Consider the following 19,512-nt stretch of genomic DNA (forward strand, 5'->3'; position numbering starts at 1 on the left):
CTGCAAAGTGTCAAATAGGTCAGCAAAAATGATGCTATCATCAGCAAACTAAAACAAAGAGAGTCGTTTTTCACTGTAACGGCATCTACTAATGCAAACATCTCCGTTTTGGGGCTGGAAATTAGTAAGTAAAGTTACCAGCATCGACTGCCTCTCTAGCTAACGTGAGTTGCACTGTTGAAGAAAGTTAGCTGATAATGTTGAGGCTAGCAAACTAACAAGCTAACGTTAAGTTACTTACTTTAAATAAATTGAGAGGTGGTCAAAACACACAAGTGTTTTCAAAAGCTCTGCGTTTGTCAGCAGCAGGGGGAGAAGAGTGAAGTGCTCCCCCATGCTTTTTTGAGACGTTTTCAAGAGTTACCGAAGCAACCAAAACCCCTCCCCTCGCGTCAAGTCCAGACGTTCAGCGATACAATGTACATTATTGATGAATCCACAGGTATTAACCTGCCCTAGAGCTTGAAACAATGTGACATGCGAAATTGGAACTGGTGTGTCGTGTCAGAACTTAAAGATCACATACGAATCAATTATGTGCAGGATAAAAACACATTCTAAACAGATGAGATTGTTAAAGCTGAAGTTGGACTGCTAAGGGCCAGGTCAGGTGAGTTTCAGTAGGTACAGGACAGACAAATGCCGATAAGCAGGGGTATAGGTAGTCTTATAAATAGAAGCGTTACTCCACGTTCATGACATATTAACCTAATAACATTTACATTTGGATATTGTCTTTTTTATTCATTACATAAATAAAAAATGTCAATATTCGTATATAAATGTTTATTATTAACATCATGAATTTGGCATACTATTTATAGGGTTAGTGTAGAGATTGTTTTAAGAGGTTGCATCGACTTTATGAGACCTTTGAGAGAAAGATTAGTTATCCTAATAGAATTGTACTTATACTGGCTTAGTAAGTGCTTGTGAACTTATGACATAATTGTTATGTTGAAGAGCAAGTTTATATAGTCTCTCACATTACTCATACATGCACCCACAGACACATACCGTAGGTTAGGCTACTCTCTCACTCATATGCACAGATACTCTCATACTGACATACAAACCTACACTCAAACACACATCACTCACACCTACACAATGCATACAGATTCTTGAATAATTGAGATGAACTCATCTTGATCTATTGTTGTCAGTTCACCCGTCTGCGTTGCTAAGGAATGAACACGGCCATTGTCCTCCTCTTCCCTTTTCCCTCTATCTGCAGACCGAGGCAGACGGGAACCGGGAGACCAGAGTCAAGGCATCGGTGAAAAACTGGGCCAGAGAAAGGGCTCCTTTTAAGGAGGGGGCCATTTTGAGGGAGGAGATCAGCATTGGGGAAGTTGTTGAAGCCGTGGGCTAGCACAGCGCCAGGATAGTTCTGAGTGACGAGCACATGGAAGGGGATCCCCAAGATCAAGAGGAGGATTCTGAAGCACAGAGGAGAGCCTCTTCCCCTCAGTCCTCTGTGCTATGGGAGAAGTGTATCCAGCAGAGTATCTTTGTGGACCTGAGTGAGGATGAGAGTCTCCACTTCAGTGACCTGGAGGGCTCCTTCACGGTGCATCTCTCCCAGGCAGAGTCGGCTATCTCAGGGAACAGCATTCATCTCAGTGGTAAGACTCATGCTGTCAACTTGCAATTACTCTAGAAACACCATTGTTATACTTCAGCAATTTCATTGTAAAAAATATATATAACAGCTGTAGGCTATGTAATAATATAATGCCAATCTATAAAATGACTGTAGCATACTGTTCGTATGAATACTTCACAACTTCTTACTCTCTGCCATTCATAGAGAACTTAGAGCTGTCAGTGTCTGACTCTGGGGAGTCCTCCACAGAGAGCAGTAGCTGTGTCAGTGGCCAGAGTAAGAGAGTGGTGGAGGGTAAGACCAAGAGCAGTGGGATGTGGGTGTCTGTCCAGAGACCCAACACTGAGCTGGAGCAGACCATCTGGGAGACACCTCCGATGAAGACCATCGCAGGAGACACCTCCGATGAAGAACAGGAGGACCTTCCACATGACGGGGACCTAGGAAGCCAGTACATTAAGCCCTCAACCAATGACAGTCACAAGTCTGAGGAGAATTGCAAAATAGCTGATGTTCTATCAAAAGACCAAGCTGGAGCATTGGATTCAAGACACAATGTTAGAGATCATTTTGATTTGCCAGCAATGGTTGGAGAGGTCAATATCATACAAGGTCACATGCAAATTGAAGTCAACACTATGAACCATGTATCTATAACTCCACCCGAGGGAGAGGGTAAAGGAGCTTTTTTTGACTCAACAAAACCAGAGGCTGTTCCCACATGCAGTAGTCCTGTCCGTAAAGTCCCACACCCAGACATCACCCAGCTGCTGCTCCGTCACTTTTCCCAGAATGAGCTGTTCTGCTCAGGCAGTCTGATCGAGGCAGAGACCCTGCCGGAGGTGTCCCTTCTGGAGAGCATGGACGAGACAGTGCTGAGCAGGGGCCCATTGCACAGGAGCACAGGGAGCCCCAATAATAATAATAATAATGGAGGAGCTCCACGACGCAGCAGCGCAGGGGGACCCAGCAGCGAGAGTGAGAAGAGTCAGAGCCTACAGGAAGAAGAGGAAGGGAAAAGTGTTCAAATGAGTCCAAGAAAAAACCTGGAGGAGAAAAATGGAAGAAGGACTGCCTCAGAGGGAAAGAACACACGGAGTGCTGAGTCTTACAGCAGTGACGTCAACTCTCCTCAAAATAGTGGCATATCAACCAGTAAAAGGGAAGTCCCTGAACAGGACAGTAATGGTAGCAATGGTTCAGACCTAACCAAAGAGGAAGATGAGAATGATGAAGATGAGGAGGAATACCAAATCTGTAGAGGTCCCCTGGTCAGAACCAGGTCTTTCAGCGAATTAAAGTATGGACAGGGCCAAGTCCACTACCCACTCCCTGACTTCTCCAAGGTGGCTCCCAAAGTGAAAATCCCGAAGAGTACCAGTGTTCCGGTGAGACCTGTCAGCCAGTCTCCCAGCTTCCTCAGAGCTCAGTCCTCGCCAGGCATGCTGGGTAAGTCCTCTGCTTTGGAGGTGATCCACAGAGTGATGGAGGACTCTATTCAGCCCTCAGAGAGACCCTATGTGTTTCGAGACCAGGACAAGCAGACAGAAACCTCCCCAGGACTGGTGCGTCACCTACAGGTGAGTCATCATGTTCAGTAGTTTAGCTCACACACCGCTATACAAATGCGTCATACATCCTTCATCCAGAAGACATCTTTCTGTTTTAGGCTGAATACGATAAACTAATGACTAAGTATGCAGAGGCTGAGAACCTCCTTGATCAGATGAGACTGGGGACAAAAGTAAGCCTTCAGAATGTTTTCTCTTTTTAAATAATTCTTTCTCTATGGTCTTTCTGTTCTTTCATCTAATTAAATATAGTCTTAAGACAGCCTTCTAATTCTTGTCAATTTGGACTGAATTTATCTCAAAATGTGTCAACAAATTAGAATCAAGCGCCCTCTGACCTTACCCTGGATTTTGACTGTGGTGACCAACAAGACCTTCCGGGTCCTGGTGGAAGCCATTTTGGATCTATGCTCTTCCCCAACCCCCCATCTCCTACAGGCAAGATGACATCTGATATTATGACGGGTCCTCTCCCTGTTACAAATTACCTGGCCAAGAGCCACCGGTTTCCTTAGTGGCAAATGGGCTCGGATGACATAAGATTCTGGTTACACTCAGTCACAACTAGCCTGTCATAAGAGTGAGGATTCCAGAAAAAAAACACAACACCAATATATTATACAACCAGTTTACATGAGATGATGCAACCTTATCAATGACATTAGTAATTCCTCATTAAATTAAAACAATTTCACACAAAATCATAATCAATTAGAAATAACATACTTTACATTTTCAATGCTGTAGAATTTAGGCCATAACATACATTGGATCTGCATCGTTTCAGCTTTTGTTGTGTTTGCAGGACAATTTACTGATGGCCCAACCCAACAAAACCACTCTAAACAGCCTAGCACTTCTCCGACCCAGACTGACCAACAGAGTGAAGGGGAAAGGATGACCAGGGAGTTGAGAGATGTTATCAGTCAGTTTTTGCAGAAGGTAACCTGGAAAACATACCAAAGCTGTGTAGTGGTGCATTATCACCCATCATTTAAATGGTACTGAATTATAAACACTTATTTTTATTACAGGTGGATGAATTCAAAACGTGTCTGACCACAATGTCAATTGCTATTGAAGAACAAGAAATGGTAAATGGATCTTCGTCACTTTCAGTCTTTTTCTGTTCAGGACTGTATTCTGGGTGATGTGAGTATAAAGATGTTGTAACAATTGTAACTTATAATAAGAGTTTATTCTCATTTCCTTTATTCTATAAGCAGAGTGTGTTGTTATGTAATTTCATAACGTTGTGTTGTTTTCCAGGTGTTTAAAAGTATGATGGATTCCCAGGACCAGCTGGAGAGGCGGTACATCAGTAAGAAGGAGGAGCACAGAACTCTGGAGATGCAGAACTACTTTGGCCTGGCCAGGAACACAGGCCAGTTCGACCCCGAAAGGTTAGATGTCAACTGATAAATCTTATTGTGTGTGAGGAGTTTGAGTTAAACAGTATATCTGCGTGACTCACGCTATAGGGCCACCCAGAACTGTACCGTGCTGGCTCGGCTATTTTCTTGTCACATAGACCTTTCCGTGCGTTTCCAGCAACAATGGTAGATGTGTAACTAGGTCAGCTCAGTAGGTTGCAGCTTTGCTTGGCACAGTTTAGCCCTAAAGTGTGTGAATTAGGCAGTTCTGTCTAAAACCAGAAACAGACTGACACCCAGGCTAGGTTTGTGTAGAATTCAGCATGATGTGAGGGGTATTTTATGCACATTGTCGGTTCTTTTTGTGTGTGAAGGCAGGTGGAGGGGGAGATATTCAGGATAGGGATGCATCTAGAGGACATTAAAGAACTGATTGACAGGAACGTGCGTGAGCAGCAGCTCTCCCCACCCTACTCATCCTCCACACTCCTGTCACTGTGTGGGGGTCCCAGTCTCCCTGGTCTGCTCACCCCCTCACTTCCACCACCCATGCATGAGGTAACACACTCACTTACTCATAGCATAGCTGTTCATTCGCTGCTTTGCCCTTTATTTGCTTGCTCACTCTTTCACTCATGCACTCACTCACTCAAATACCTTAATGATTACTGCATAAATGCATGTACTTACAAGCCTTTTACCAAGTAGTTATATAGATTATTGCACTGTTAGTTACACTGGTATAAGACTCTGTAATAGAGGTTGACCGATTAATCGGAATGGCCGACCAATGACTTTCTTAAAATCAATACACAGAAGTATATATTTTTAAACCTGCATATTTAGCTAAAATAAATCCAGGTTAGCAGACAATATTAACCAGGTGAAATTGTCACTTGCGTTCATTGCACGCAGAGTCAGGGTATATGCAACAGTTTGGGCCGCCTGGCTCATTGCGAACTAATTTGCCAGAATTTTACGTAATTATGACATAACATTGAAGGTTGTACAATGTAACAAGAATATTTAGACTTAGGGATGTCAGCCGTTAGATAAAATACTGAACGGTTCCGTATTTCACTGAAATAATAAAAATTTTGTTTTCAAAATGATAGTTTCCGGATTCGACCATATTAATGACCAAAGGCTCGTATTTCTGTTTGTTATGTTATCATTAAGTCTATGATTTGATATTTGATATAGCAGTCTGACTGAGCGATGATAGGCAGCAGCAGGCTCGTAAGCATTCATTCAAACAGCACTTTCGTGCATTTTGCCAGCAGCTCTTCGCAAGCACAGCGCTGTTTATGACTTCAAGCCTATCAGCCTTATGGCTGGTGTAACCGATGTGAAATGGCTAGCTAGTCAAATGTCACTCGCTCTGAGACTTGGAGTGGTTGTTCCCCTTGCTCTGCATGAGTAACGCTGCTTCGAGGGTGGCTGTTGTCGATGTGTTCCTGCTCGAGCCCAGGGAGGAGCGAGGCGAGGGACGGAAGCTATAATGTTACACTGGCAATACTCAAGTGCCTATAAGAACATCCAATAGTCAAAGGTAAATTAAATAAAAATGGTATAGAGAGAAATAATCCTATAAATACTATAATAACTACAACCTAAAACCTCTTACCTTGGAATATTGAAGTCTCATGTTAAAAGGAAGCACCAACTTTCATGTTCTGAGCAAGGAACTCAAACGTTAGCTTTCTTACATATTGCACTTTTACTTAACTTTGACTTCTTTTGCATTATTTAAACCAAATTGAACATGTTTCATTATCTACTTGAGGCTAAATTGATATTATTGATGTATTATATTAGGTTAAAATAAGTGTTCATTCAGTATTGTTGTAATTGTCATTATTACAAATAAAGAATAAAATAATTGTCTGATTAATCGGTATCGGCGTAATCAACTAAGGGACTAATTGCACCATCTACGTTTCCTCCATCTTAAATGCATGTGAGACGTGTTTGTGTGAGCAACATGAGCTGTGGATGCACGTGTTCTGTGCAGCAGCAGTCCTGATGAACAGGGCTACATTTAATTCCCAAAAATTGCGTCCTCTCCTCGGCCCCCCGTTCACTCCCCCTCACAGATCTGGTAGGACTGAGTAGTTGAAAGCGATATGGTGTAAACTAGGAGGAACAACACCTTATCCCCATCTATGGAGGGGACAACTAAATGCAGCCCAAGTCCTTGTTTTGTAAGTGGAGGCGTGTCCAGCGCTCTAATTGAGCGACAATCATTTCCGATGTCACTCATGTTTCACAGTGAGGACACATTAGCTACTCAAAATGTGTTCTCCTCTTATCAACCTCTCTGTGGTCAGGGTCTCACATTACAGATTCCAGGCCCCTGTTTTTCCATTGGGGGTTATGAGACAGTGGAGAGGGAGGAAGATGAGGAGGAAGAGGCCAGTGAGGTCCATGGACATGATGGTTTAGACCAGAGCTGTGATCTCACACCTGGTGACCCCCAACTGAACAGCACAGGACACAGCAGTGGCAGTCTACGGTACTCATCACGCCTCTGAGTTGCTCAATAGGACTATAAATTCATGGGTTTCTTCAGTGTGCAATACTACACTGTGTACCATCTACATTCCTGCAGTACTACACTGTGTACCATCTACATTCCTGCAATACTACACTGTGTACCATCTACATTCCTGCAATACTACACTGTGTACCATCTACATTCCTGCAGTACTACACTGTGTACCATCTACATTCCTGCAGTACTACACTTTGTACCATCTACATTCCTGCAGTACTACACTTTGTACCATCTACATTCCTGCAATACTACACTGTGTACCATCTACATTCCTGCAATACTACACTGTGTACCATCTACATTCCTGCAGTTCTACACTGTGTACCATCTACATTCCTGCAGTACTACACTGTGTACCATCTACATTCCTGCAGTACTACACTGTGTACCATCTACATTCCTGCAGTACTACACTGTGTACCATCTACATTCCTGCAGTACTACACTGTGTACCATCTACATTCCAGCAGTACTACACTGTGTACCATCTACATTCCTGCAATACTACACTGTGTACCATCTACATTCCTGCAATACTACACTGTGTACCATCTACATTCCTGCAATACTACACTGTGTACCATCTACATTCCTGCAATACTACACTGTGTACCATCTACATTCCTGCAGTACTACACTGTGTACCATCTACATTCCTGCAGTACTACACTGTGTACCATCTACATTCCTGCAATACTACACTGTGTACCATCTACATTCCTGCAGTACTACACTGTGTACCATCTACATTCCTGCAGTACTACACTGTGTACCATCTACATTCCTGCAGTACGACACTGTGTACCATCTACATTCCTGCAATACTACACTGTGTACCATCTACATTCCTGCAGTACTACACTGTGTACCATCTACATTCCTGCAATACTACACTGTGTACCATCTACATTCCTGCAGTACTACACTGTGTACTATCTACATTCCTGCAGTACTACACTGTGTACCATCTACATTCCTGCAGTACTACACTGTACCATCTACATTCCTGCAAAACACTGTGTACCATCTACATTCCTGCAGTTCTGCACTGTGTACCATCTACATTCCTGCAATACTACACTGTGTACCATCTACATTCCTGCAGTACTACACTGTATCATCTACATTCCTGCAGTACTACACTGTGTACCATCTACATTCCTGCAGTACTACACTGTACCATCTACATTCCTGCAATACTACACTGTGTACCATCTACATTCCTGCAGTACAACACTGTGTACCATCTACATTCCTGCAGTACTACACTGTGTACCATCTACATTCCTGCAGTACTACACTTTGTACCATCTACATTCCTGCAATACTACACTGTGTACCATCTACATTCCTGCAATACTACACTGTGTACCATCTACATTCCTGCAATACTACACTGTGTACCATCTACATTCCTACAGTACTACACTGTGTACCATCTACATTCCTGCAGTACTACACTGTACCATCTACATTCCTGCAATACTACACTGTGTACCATCTACATTCCTGCAGTTCTACACTGTGTACCATCTACATTCCTGCAATACTACACTGTGTACCATCTACATTCCTGCAATACTACACTGTGTACCATCTACATTCCTGCAGTACTACACTGTATCATCTACATTCCTGCAGTACTACACTGTGTACCATCTACATTCCTGCAGTACTACACTGTACCATCTACATTCCTGCAATACTACACTGTGTACCATATACATTCCTGCAGTACTACACTGTGTACCATATACATTCCTGCAGTACTACACTGTACCATCTACATTCCTGCAGTACTACACTGTGTACCATCTACATTCCTGCAGTTCTACACTGTGTCCCATCTACATTCCTGCAATACTACACTGTGTACCATCTACATTCCTGCAGTACAACACTGTGTAGCATCTACATTCCTGCAGTACTACACTGTGTACCATCTACTTTCCTGCAATACTACACTGTGTACCATCTACATTCCTGCAGTACTACACTGTGTACCATCTACATTCCTGCAATACTACACTGTGTACCATCTACATTCCTGCAATACTACACTGTGTACCATCTACATTCCTGCAATACTACACTGTGTACCATCTACATTCCTACAGTACTACACTGTGTACCATCTACATTCCTGCAGAACTACACTGTACCATCTACATTCCTGCAATACTACACTGTGTACCATCTACATTCCTGCAGTTCTACACTGTGTACCATCTACATTCCTGCAATACTACACTGTGTACCATCTACATTCCTGCAATACTACACTGTGTACCATCTACATTCCTGCAGTACTACACTGTATCATCTACATTCCTGCAGTACTACACTGTGTACCATCTACATTCCTGCAGTACTACACTGTACCATCTACATTCCTGCAATACTACACTGTGTACCATATACATTCCTGCAGTACTACACTGTGTACCATATACATTCCTGCAGTACTACACTGTACCATCTACATTCCTGCAATACTACACTGTGTACCATCTACATTCCTGCAATACTACACTGTGTACCATCTACATTCCTGCAGTACTACACTGTGTACCATCTACATTCCTGCAGTACTACACTGTGTACCATCTACATTCCTGCAGTACTACACTTTGTACCATCTACATTCCTGCAATACTACACTGTGTACCATCTACATTCCTGCAGTACTACACTGTGTACTATCTACATTCCTGCAGTACTACACTGTGTACCATCTACATTCCTGCAGTACTACACTGTACCATCTACATTCCTGCAAAACACTGTGTACCATCTACATTCCTGCAGTTCTGCACTGTGTACCATCTACATTCCTGCAATACTACACTGTGTACCATCTACATTCCTGCAGTACTACACTGTATCATCTACATTCCTGCAGTACTACACTGTGTACCATCTACATTCCTGCAGTACTACACTGTACCATCTACATTCCTGCAATACTACACTGTGTACCATCTACATTCCTGCAGTACAACACTGTGTACCATCTACATTCCTGCAGTACTACACTGTGTACCATCTACATTCCTGCAGTACTACACTTTGTACCATCTACATTCCTGCAATACTACACTGTGTACCATCTACATTCCTGCAATACTACACTGTGTACCATCTACATTCCTGCAATACTACACTGTGTACCATCTACATTCCTGCAATACTACACTGTGTACCATCTACATTCCTACAGTACTACACTGTGTACCATCTACATTCCTGCAATACTACACTGTGTACCATCTACATTCCTACAGTACTACACTGTGTACCATCTACATTCCTGCAGTACTACACTGCACCATCTACATTCCTGCAATACTACACTGTGTACCATCTACATTCCTGCAGTTCTACACTGTGTACCATCTACATTCCTGCAATACTACACTGTGTACCATCTACATTCCTGCAATACTACACTGTGTACCATCTACATTCCTGCAGTACTACACTGTATCATCTACATTCCTGCAGTACTACACTGTGTACCATCTACATTCCTGCAGTACTACACTGTACCATCTACATTCCTGCAATACTACACTGTGTACCATATACATTCCTGCAGTACTACACTGTGTACCATATACATTCCTGCAGTACTACACTGTACCATCTACATTCCTGCAGTACTACACTGTGTACCATCTACATTCCTGCAGTTCTACACTGTGTACCATCTACATTCCTGCAATACTACACTGTGTACCATCTACATTCCTGCAGTACAACACTGTGTACCATCTACATTCCTGCAGTACTACACTGTGTACCATCTACATTCCTGCAGTACTACACTTTGTACCATCTACATTCCTGCAATACTACACTGTGTACCATCTACATTCCTGCAATACTACACTGTGTACCATCTACATTCCTGCAGTTCTACACTGTGTACCATCTACATTCCTGCAGTACTACACTGTGTACCATCTACATTCCTGCAGTACTACACTGTGTACCATCTACATTCCTGCAGTACTACACTGTGTACCATCTACATTCCTGCAGTACTACACTGTACCATCTACATTCCTGCAGTACTACACTGTGTACCATCTACATTCCTGCAGTACTACACTGTACCATCTACATTCCTGCAATACTACACTGTGTACCATCTACATTCCTGCAGTACTACACTGTGTACCATCTACATTCCTGCAGTACTACACTGTACCATCTACATTCCTGCAATACTACACTGTGTACCATCTACATTCCTGCAGTTCTGCACTGTGTACCATCTACATTCCTGCAATACTACACTGTGTACCATCTACATTCCTGCAGTACTACACTGTATCATCTACATTCCTGCAGTACTACACTGTGTACCATCTACATTCCTGCAGTACTACACTGTACCATCTACATTCCTGCAATACTACACTGTGTACCATCTACATTCCTGCAGTACTACACTGTGTACCATCTACATTCCTGCAATACTACACTGTGTACCATCTACATTCCTGCAATACTACACTGTGTACCATCTACATTCCTGCAATACTACACTGTGTACCATCTACATTCCTGCAATACTACACTGTGTACCATCTACATTCCTACAGTACTACACTGTGTACCATCTACATTCCTGCAGTACTACACTGTGTACCATCTACATTCCTGCAGTACTACACTGTACCATCTACATTCCTGCAATACTACACTGTGTACCATATACATTCCTGCAGTACTACACTGTGTACCATATACATTCCTGCAGTACTACACTGTGTACCATCTACATTCCTGCAGTACTACACTGTGTACCATCTACATTCCTGCAGTTCTACACTGTGTACCATCTACATTCCTGCAATACTACACTGTGTACCATCTACATTCCTGCAGTACAACACTGTGTACCATCTACATTCCTGCAGTACTACACTGTGTACCATCTACATTCCTGCAGTACTACACTTTGTACCATCTACATTCCTGCAGTACTACACTGTGTACCATCTACATTCCTGCAGTTCTACACTGTGTACCATCTACATTCCTGCAGTACTACACTGTGTACCATCTACATTCCTGCAGTACTACACTGTGTACCATCTACATTCCTGCAGTACTACACTGTGTACCATCTACATTCCTGCAGTACTACACTGTGTACCATCTACATTCCTGCAGTACTACACTGTACCATCTACATTCCTGCAGTACTACACTGTGTACCATCTACATTCCTGCAATACTACACTGTGTACCATCTACATTCCTGCAATACTACACTGTGTACCATCTACATTCCTGCAGTACTACACTGTGTACCATCTACATACAGTACTTGTGTTTTTATGCCTTATGACACCAAGTAGAAATCCTGTCTTGGGGAGTGATATTATCTGCCATTTCCATTACATTGACATCAATGGCAGTTATTATACCTGCGGTACATGAATGGCTTTAGATTCAGATATTCAGAAAGTCATGTAGACTGATATCAGGCACACTTCTGGCCCTCCCATGGGGGATAATGTTCCATCCGGGCACAAAGGTGGTGTTGGGTTCCGTTAGCAGTAGGAATAGTTTGTTTTAGTCGCTGTGTTTCTGTCTGTTCCCCCGGAGGCTCTCACAGGGCTCCCTGGAGACAGTGGACATCACAAACACGGAGGAAGAGGAGAGGAGCTGGACCTGCTCGGGCCCATCTGAGCGGATAGCTCGTGATAGTGTTCTGCAGTATTTGGCTCTCCAGAACCCGGGATTTCAAGACAGACTTTTGAGAACTGAAAGGTTAGTGTTTTGGCATTTGAGTGTACTGTACTAGATAAGTAAACAAGCTAACCAATTCAATATTCACCTCAAGACAACTCTTTTCTTTATAATGTAGCAGATGTGGATAATGTATGGACCACACAACTAATCCCCACTCTAGTGTAATTGATACAGTTGTGGTTATTTGATGTGGTGATTTCAGAAATACCATAGTAAGAGATGGTGTGCTGTCTTCTATTGCAAAACTGTCACGCCAAACATTCCTGAAAGGTCTGTGGGTAAAAGTATTTATCAATGAAACCTGTCTTCATCTTTTTATTTTGACTGTGTATTGTTGTCGTTGTTACTGTAGCCTGCAGCAGAGTCCCCTGAGCCCAGACTGTGACCTGGGAGGGAGTGTGAGTCTGGCTGTAGAGGTTTCCTGCTCCTCTTGTCTGAAGAGCCAGTCCCAGAGCATCACAGACCACACTCTCACCACTTCCCAGGTATCTTCTATGACTTATATTAGCTGTCCCATGTTTATTTCTGTATTTACTCTAACTCCCTAGCCAATAGCACAGACTATTGTAATATTGTACAGTAGCTACATGGATGTTACTTTTTTGTTGCAGAGAATAGTGAGTCCAGAGACAGACAGTGGGTTAGGGAGCTCTGACTTGAGTCTCCAAGCCACAGGACTTCCTCAACCAAAACTCCATACAGAAAGGTACAGGCACGCACATCCATACAACTGCTTACAGGCTAACTGAAAAAGTCAATGTTTCATGTTTATTATGTTGTTACGATCCAACCTCAGGCTCCAGCTCCAGCCTGATGGGAATTCCAATCCTATCAGTATGAGTGACAGCGAAGGCTCCTGCACCAACCTGCAGACCACTATGCATCAGCCTGTACAGGTGGGAGAGAGGAGACCCAACCCACAGAGAAATGTCCATTCAGCTGGGCTGACCGGAAAAGCGACACCAAGCCTGCAGTCTACTGTCCATCTGACTAGGGATATTGGAGAGAGGAGACCCAGCCTACAGACACCTGCTGAGCTGCAGCTTTGCACCACTGCGGTGGACCACTGTGTGACCAGCACTACTCAGAGTGTACCTGCCAGATTGCATGGTGAATGATGAGGAATCACAGAGTGCCTGCTGTGGTCGTAGTGAAAGTATAGACGTTATTCAGTAGACAGTACAGCAGAGAAAACACTGAACTAAATGCTCTAATGTACACACAGAGGGTGAATCCCACACTACCAGTCAGCTCAGTCATCACGGCCCTGACTGCCCATTCAAAACCTCCCATAGCATCACCATGGATATGCCACAGAGAGACTGCCACTCCCACACCTGTTCCTGTCACAGGTCAGTCTCAAAGTACTGAGTATTCAAACCCTCCCATAGCATCACCATGGATATGCCACAGAGAGACTGCCACTCCCACACCCGTTCCTGTCACAGGTCAGTCTCAAAGTACTGAGTATTCAAAACCTCCCATAGCATCACCATGGATATGCCACGGAGAGACTGCCACTCCCACACCTGTTCCTGTCACAGGTCAGTCTCAAAGTACTGAGTATTCAAAACCTATAGCATCACCATGGATATGCCACGGAGAGACTGCCACTCCCACACCTGTTCCTGTCACAGGTCAGTCTCAAAGTACTGAGTATTCAACTCAAGAGTCAAACCTCATAGAGGCCAAAACCTATTGTTTTTGAGTCTCCCACAAAATACTGTGGGAATCAATGAATACAACGTGAACCTGACAAACTCTGTACTCCCTACATTGATCCTTCCATCTCTCTCTCTCTCTCTCTCTCTCTCTCTCTCTCTCTCTCTCTCTCTCTCTCTCTCTCTCTCTCTTTCTCTCCCCTCTCTCTCTCTCTCTCTCTCTCTTTCTCTCCCCTCTCTCTCTCTCTCTCTCTCTCTCTTTCTCTCCCTCTCTCTCGCTCTCTCTCTCTTTCTCTCCCCTCTCTCTCTCTCTCTCGCTCTCTCTCTCTTTCTCTCCCCTCTCTCTCTCTCTCTCTCTCTCTCTCTCTCTCTCTCTCTCTCTCTCTCTCTCTCTCTCTCTCTCTTTCTCTCCCCTCTCTCTCTCGCTCTCTCGCTCTCTCTCTCTCTCGCTCTCTCTCTCTCTCTCTCTCTCTCTCTCTCTCTCTCTCTTTCTCTCCCCTCTCTCTCTCTCTCTCTCTCTCTCTCTCTCTCTCTCTCCTCCCCCCAGTTCGGCCATCCAGGCCCTGCAGTCGGAGGTGTCCCAGCTGAAGAGAGACCTGAAGGAGGGTCTGGTCCAGCTGCCACACCTCTCCCAGAGGATGGATTACCTGACCTCCAGATGCAGGCAGAACAGAGACAGAAGACCCAAGACCCGGCCCAGAACACACCACAAACCAGCAGGGAGCAGACAGAGTCTGACCAACACCAAGATAGAAGACTGGATCTCCTCAGATATTTACCCCAGCAAGAGCAAAGGTACCTTACTAACCGGGTTAATGTACTGGGAGTGTAATCAAAACCAAGTTGTTAACAACAATGCTATTTTGCATCAGGGTTGATGCCTGCCTATGTCTATTGCAGTAGTACAGGGTTCCCAAGTTGGCAGCAGATTTGATTTGCCTCCCCTCCCCCAAGTTTTCTGAACAAAAACTAAAAATATAAATATATTTAAGTAAGACTGAAATCAGTTCCAAGTGATTTTAACTTAGGAAGTCTTTGTGATTGTATCCCAATGTAATAAAGGTTTGAATAGCAAAGGTGTATACAGCAGTAGTTACTGTATATACAGAGCATTGGGAAAGTATTCAGACCCCTTGACTTTTTACACATTTTGTTACGTTACAGCCTTATTCTGAAATGGATTAAATACAAATTCTCAGGAATCTACACACAATACCCCATAATGACAAAGCTAAAACTGTTGTTTTTATTTTATTTTTGCAAATGTATAAAATATTTAAACAACTAAATACCTTATTTACATAAGTATTCAGACCCTTTGCTATCAGACTCAAAATTGAGCTCAGGTGCATCCTGTTTCCATTGATCATCCTTGAGATGTTTCTACAACTTGATCCACCTGTGGTAAATTCAATTGATTGGACATGATTTGGAAAGGCACACATCTGTCTATATAAGGTCCCACAGTTGACAGTGCATGTCAGAGCAAAAACCAAGCCATGAAGTCAAAGGAATTGTCCGTAGAGCTCCGAGACAGGATTGTGTTGAGGCACAGATCTGGGGAAGGATACCAAAACATTTCTGCAGCATTGAATGTCCCCAAGAACACAGTGGCCTCCATCATTCTTAAATGGAAGAAGTTTAGAACCACCAAGACTTCCTCGAGCTGGCCGCCCAGCCAAACTGAGCAATCGGGGGAGAAAGGCCTTGGTTAAGGAGGTGACCAAGAACCCGATTGTCAGTCTGACAGAGCTCTAGAGTTTCTCTGGAAATGGGAGAACCTTCCATAAGGACGACCATCTGCAGTACTCCACCAATCAGGCCTTTATAGAAGACGGAAGCCACTCCTCAGTAAAAAGGCACATGACAGCCCACTTGGAGTCTGACAAAAGGCACCTAAAGACTCTCTCAGACCATGCGAAACAAGATTCTTAGGTCTGATGAAACCAAGATTGAACACTTTGGCCTGAATGCCACGCATCACTTGGCACCATCCCTACGGTGAAGCATGGTGGCGGCAGCTTCATGCTGTGGGGATGTTTTTCAGCAGCAGGGACTGGGAGACTAGTCAGGGTTGAGGGAAAGATGGACAGAGCAAAGTACAGAGATTCTTGATGAAAACCTGCTCCAGAGCACTCAGGACCTCATACTGGGGCAAAGGTTCACCTTCTAACAGAACAATGACGCTAAGCACACAGCCAAGACAATGCAGGAGTGGCTTCGTGACAAGTCTCTGAATGTCCTTGAGTGGCCCAGCCAGAGCCCGGACTTGAACCCGATCGAACATCTCTGGAGAGACCTGAAAATAGCTGTGCAGCGACGCTCCCCATCCAACCTGACAGAGCTTGAGAGGATCCGCAGAGAAGAATGGGAGAGACTCCCTAAATACAGGTGCGCCAAGCTGGTAGCATCATACTCAAGAAGACTTGAAGTTGTAATCGCTGCTAAAAGGTGCTTCAACAAAGTACTGAGTAAAGGGTCTGAATACTTATGTAAATGTGATATTTCCATTTTTTATTTGTAATACATTTGCAAACATTTCTAAAATCCAGTTTTTGCTTTGTCATTATGGGGTATTGTGTGGAGATTGATGAGGTAAAAAAAAAACTATTTAATCAATTTTAGAATAACAAAATGTGGGAAAAGTCAAGGGGTCTGAATACTTTCCGAAGGCACCGTATATGTAGGTCATTGAATGTGTATAATGTGCTTTTAATGTCGTACACCACTTGTGAACAAAATTACAATCCCCTTGTATGTGGTCGTTTTCTCTAGGTACAGACGGTGTGGAGTCGGACCGGTCTGGGATCATGCTACCATTCCACAGTACACCACTAGGTGGCAGGAGAGGGAGCAGCAAGCCCTACTCCTGCTCAGATGGACCAGTGAAACCCCAGAGCAGAAAACACTTGAATACAGGTTGGTGGTGCTGGTATTGACTTTCTGCTTATGGGTCTAAAATAAAAGGAACAATTGCAAAAACAAGAGTGATTCTTACATTATATTTAACAAAATATTAAATCAGTTGCTGAGTCAGATTTTGGTCCTTCAACTTGCAGAATTTGCCTTAAAGTTGTATTTGATGGTCATAAAGGCAATTGTGTGTGTTTCTACATGTAATTGTCTGTTGGTGTGATGTATTATGTTATGTTTTATGTGGACCCCAGGAAAGGTAGCTGCAGCTTTGGCTGTAGCTAATTGGGATCCTAATAAAATACTAAATACTAAAATCCCCTTTAGCATCAGAGGAGAACCATTCTCTGGAGACCTCCAATCTCACCCATCCCAGTCCTCCAGCACTCTGGCACTCATACAAGAACTTCAGCTACAGATCTCCACGTAAGGACCAGCAACGAGCCCCTGTGACACTGCCATGGCCGTGTATCATTCTGACTACTTTAGCCATTTTAACATGTAAACATTGGAACAGATTCGTCAGGGTTGTGATGTTGATTTTGTCTTTTTTCATTGTAGCACCACCAGGTGACATGAAGAATGTCTACTCTAAGGGCAGGTATCGTCTCTCCTCTCAGCCTCTACAGAAGCCTCTGTTGCAAGTCAACTATGGCTCCTCCTGCAGTATACCGGCAGGGTAAGATATGGTTTCATCATTTATTGGCATAATCTATTTGCCTTATTTGAATCCATATTTATCCTCCATATTGCTTGAACCTTCATCAGTGAAGGTGAAAGAGAAGAACTGAGATGCTTCCCAGGGTTGCCTAATCCTATACTACTGTACTCATGCTCTCGCTCTTCTCCGTGGGTCTCAACAGTTTCAAAGTGCAAGAGCAGCAGTCTGTCTCCCACCACCGGAGGCGCTCTACCCAGTCAGACTCAGCACTGCTGCCCAGCAACGTGTACTTTCAGCAGACCTTTCCCCCAGCTCTCAGCCCCCCCAGGACTGGGGTCATAGCCAGCAGGCACAAAGCCAGCGGGGTGAGCCTGGCCACATGGAAAACATTCTTTCATATCAATGGGTGCCAGTAATGTTTTACTTGTATTTACTGAGAAATGATTAGTGGTACTGTTAACTTGTAACAATTTAGCACATCTGGTACTCGTACTGCACAGTTTTTTTTGTGTTTGATTTTATTTTACTCAGAATTGTAATCCTAAAAGAACCAAGGAGCTTTTTGTAGGATATTATCATTTCATGTCATAACCGTTTTCTATGCCTTTTGTAAGTAAATTAAAGGTGACTGAGATACAAGCGTAACCTTAAACTGTTGTTGTTTGTTTTAGGATGAGGACATCAACAGGACATTGGACAGGGCTATCGAGGCAGCCCGCATTATGAAGAGGACCACTGATAGGATGGCCAAGAGCCTGTCAGCTGACCTTGCCAAGGTTGAGCTGTACAGGAAGTTGCACGGCCTTCACCCATTGACAGGGAGGAACAATACTGGCTCATAACACTCTAATTGACACACTGGAGATACTGCTGCTACTAACCAGTGAATTCAGCAGGGATTATTTTGTATACAGGTGAAGTCAGGAAGTTTACATACACCTTAGCCAAATACATTTAAACTCAGTTTTTCACAATTCCTGACATTTTAATCCTAGTAAAAATTCCCTGTTTTAGGTCAGTTAGGATCACCACTTTATTTTAAGAATGTGAAATGTCAGAATAATAGTAGAGAATTATTTATTTCAGCTTTTATTTATTTCATCACATTCCTAGTGGGTCAGAAGTTTACATACACTCAATTAGTATTTGATAGGATTGCCATTTAAATTGTTTAACTTTGGTCAAACGTTGTGGGTAGCCTTCCACAAGCTTCCCACTATAAGTTGGGTGAATTTTGGCCCATTCCTCCTGACCGAGCTGGTGTAACTGAGTCAGGTTTGAAGGCCTCCTTGCTCACACATGCTTTTTCAGTTCTGCCCACACATTTTCTATAGGATTGAGGTCAGAGCTTTGTGATGGTCACTCCAATGCCTTGACTTTGTTGTCCTTAAGCCATTT

The 19,512-nt window shown here is 43.4% G+C and overlaps 1 protein-coding gene across 1 annotated transcript; it reads left to right on the top strand.

Moving 5' to 3' along the window:
- Positions 1 to 60: 60 nt before the first annotated feature.
- Positions 61 to 19,149, top strand: LOC124041661. Its single transcript, XM_046359498.1, has 21 exons — positions 61 to 610; positions 1,238 to 1,628; positions 1,814 to 3,189; positions 3,279 to 3,353; positions 3,501 to 3,618; positions 3,986 to 4,122; positions 4,215 to 4,274; positions 4,450 to 4,583; positions 4,928 to 5,111; positions 6,884 to 7,068; positions 12,733 to 12,897; positions 13,232 to 13,364; positions 13,491 to 13,585; positions 13,676 to 13,989; positions 14,105 to 14,231; positions 15,088 to 15,335; positions 17,316 to 17,459; positions 17,781 to 17,879; positions 18,015 to 18,132; positions 18,317 to 18,479; positions 18,786 to 19,149. The coding sequence occupies exons 2-21, from the start codon at positions 1,409 to 1,411 to the stop codon at positions 18,954 to 18,956; spliced, it is 4,266 nt and encodes a 1,421-aa protein (XP_046215454.1). The 5' UTR covers positions 61 to 610; positions 1,238 to 1,408; the 3' UTR covers positions 18,957 to 19,149.
- The last annotated feature ends 363 nt before the right edge of the window (positions 19,150 to 19,512 follow it).

This window comes from Oncorhynchus gorbuscha, linkage group LG08 (genome assembly GCF_021184085.1).
Source record: "Oncorhynchus gorbuscha isolate QuinsamMale2020 ecotype Even-year linkage group LG08, OgorEven_v1.0, whole genome shotgun sequence".
NCBI classification, from domain to species: domain Eukaryota; kingdom Metazoa; phylum Chordata; class Actinopteri; order Salmoniformes; family Salmonidae; genus Oncorhynchus; species Oncorhynchus gorbuscha.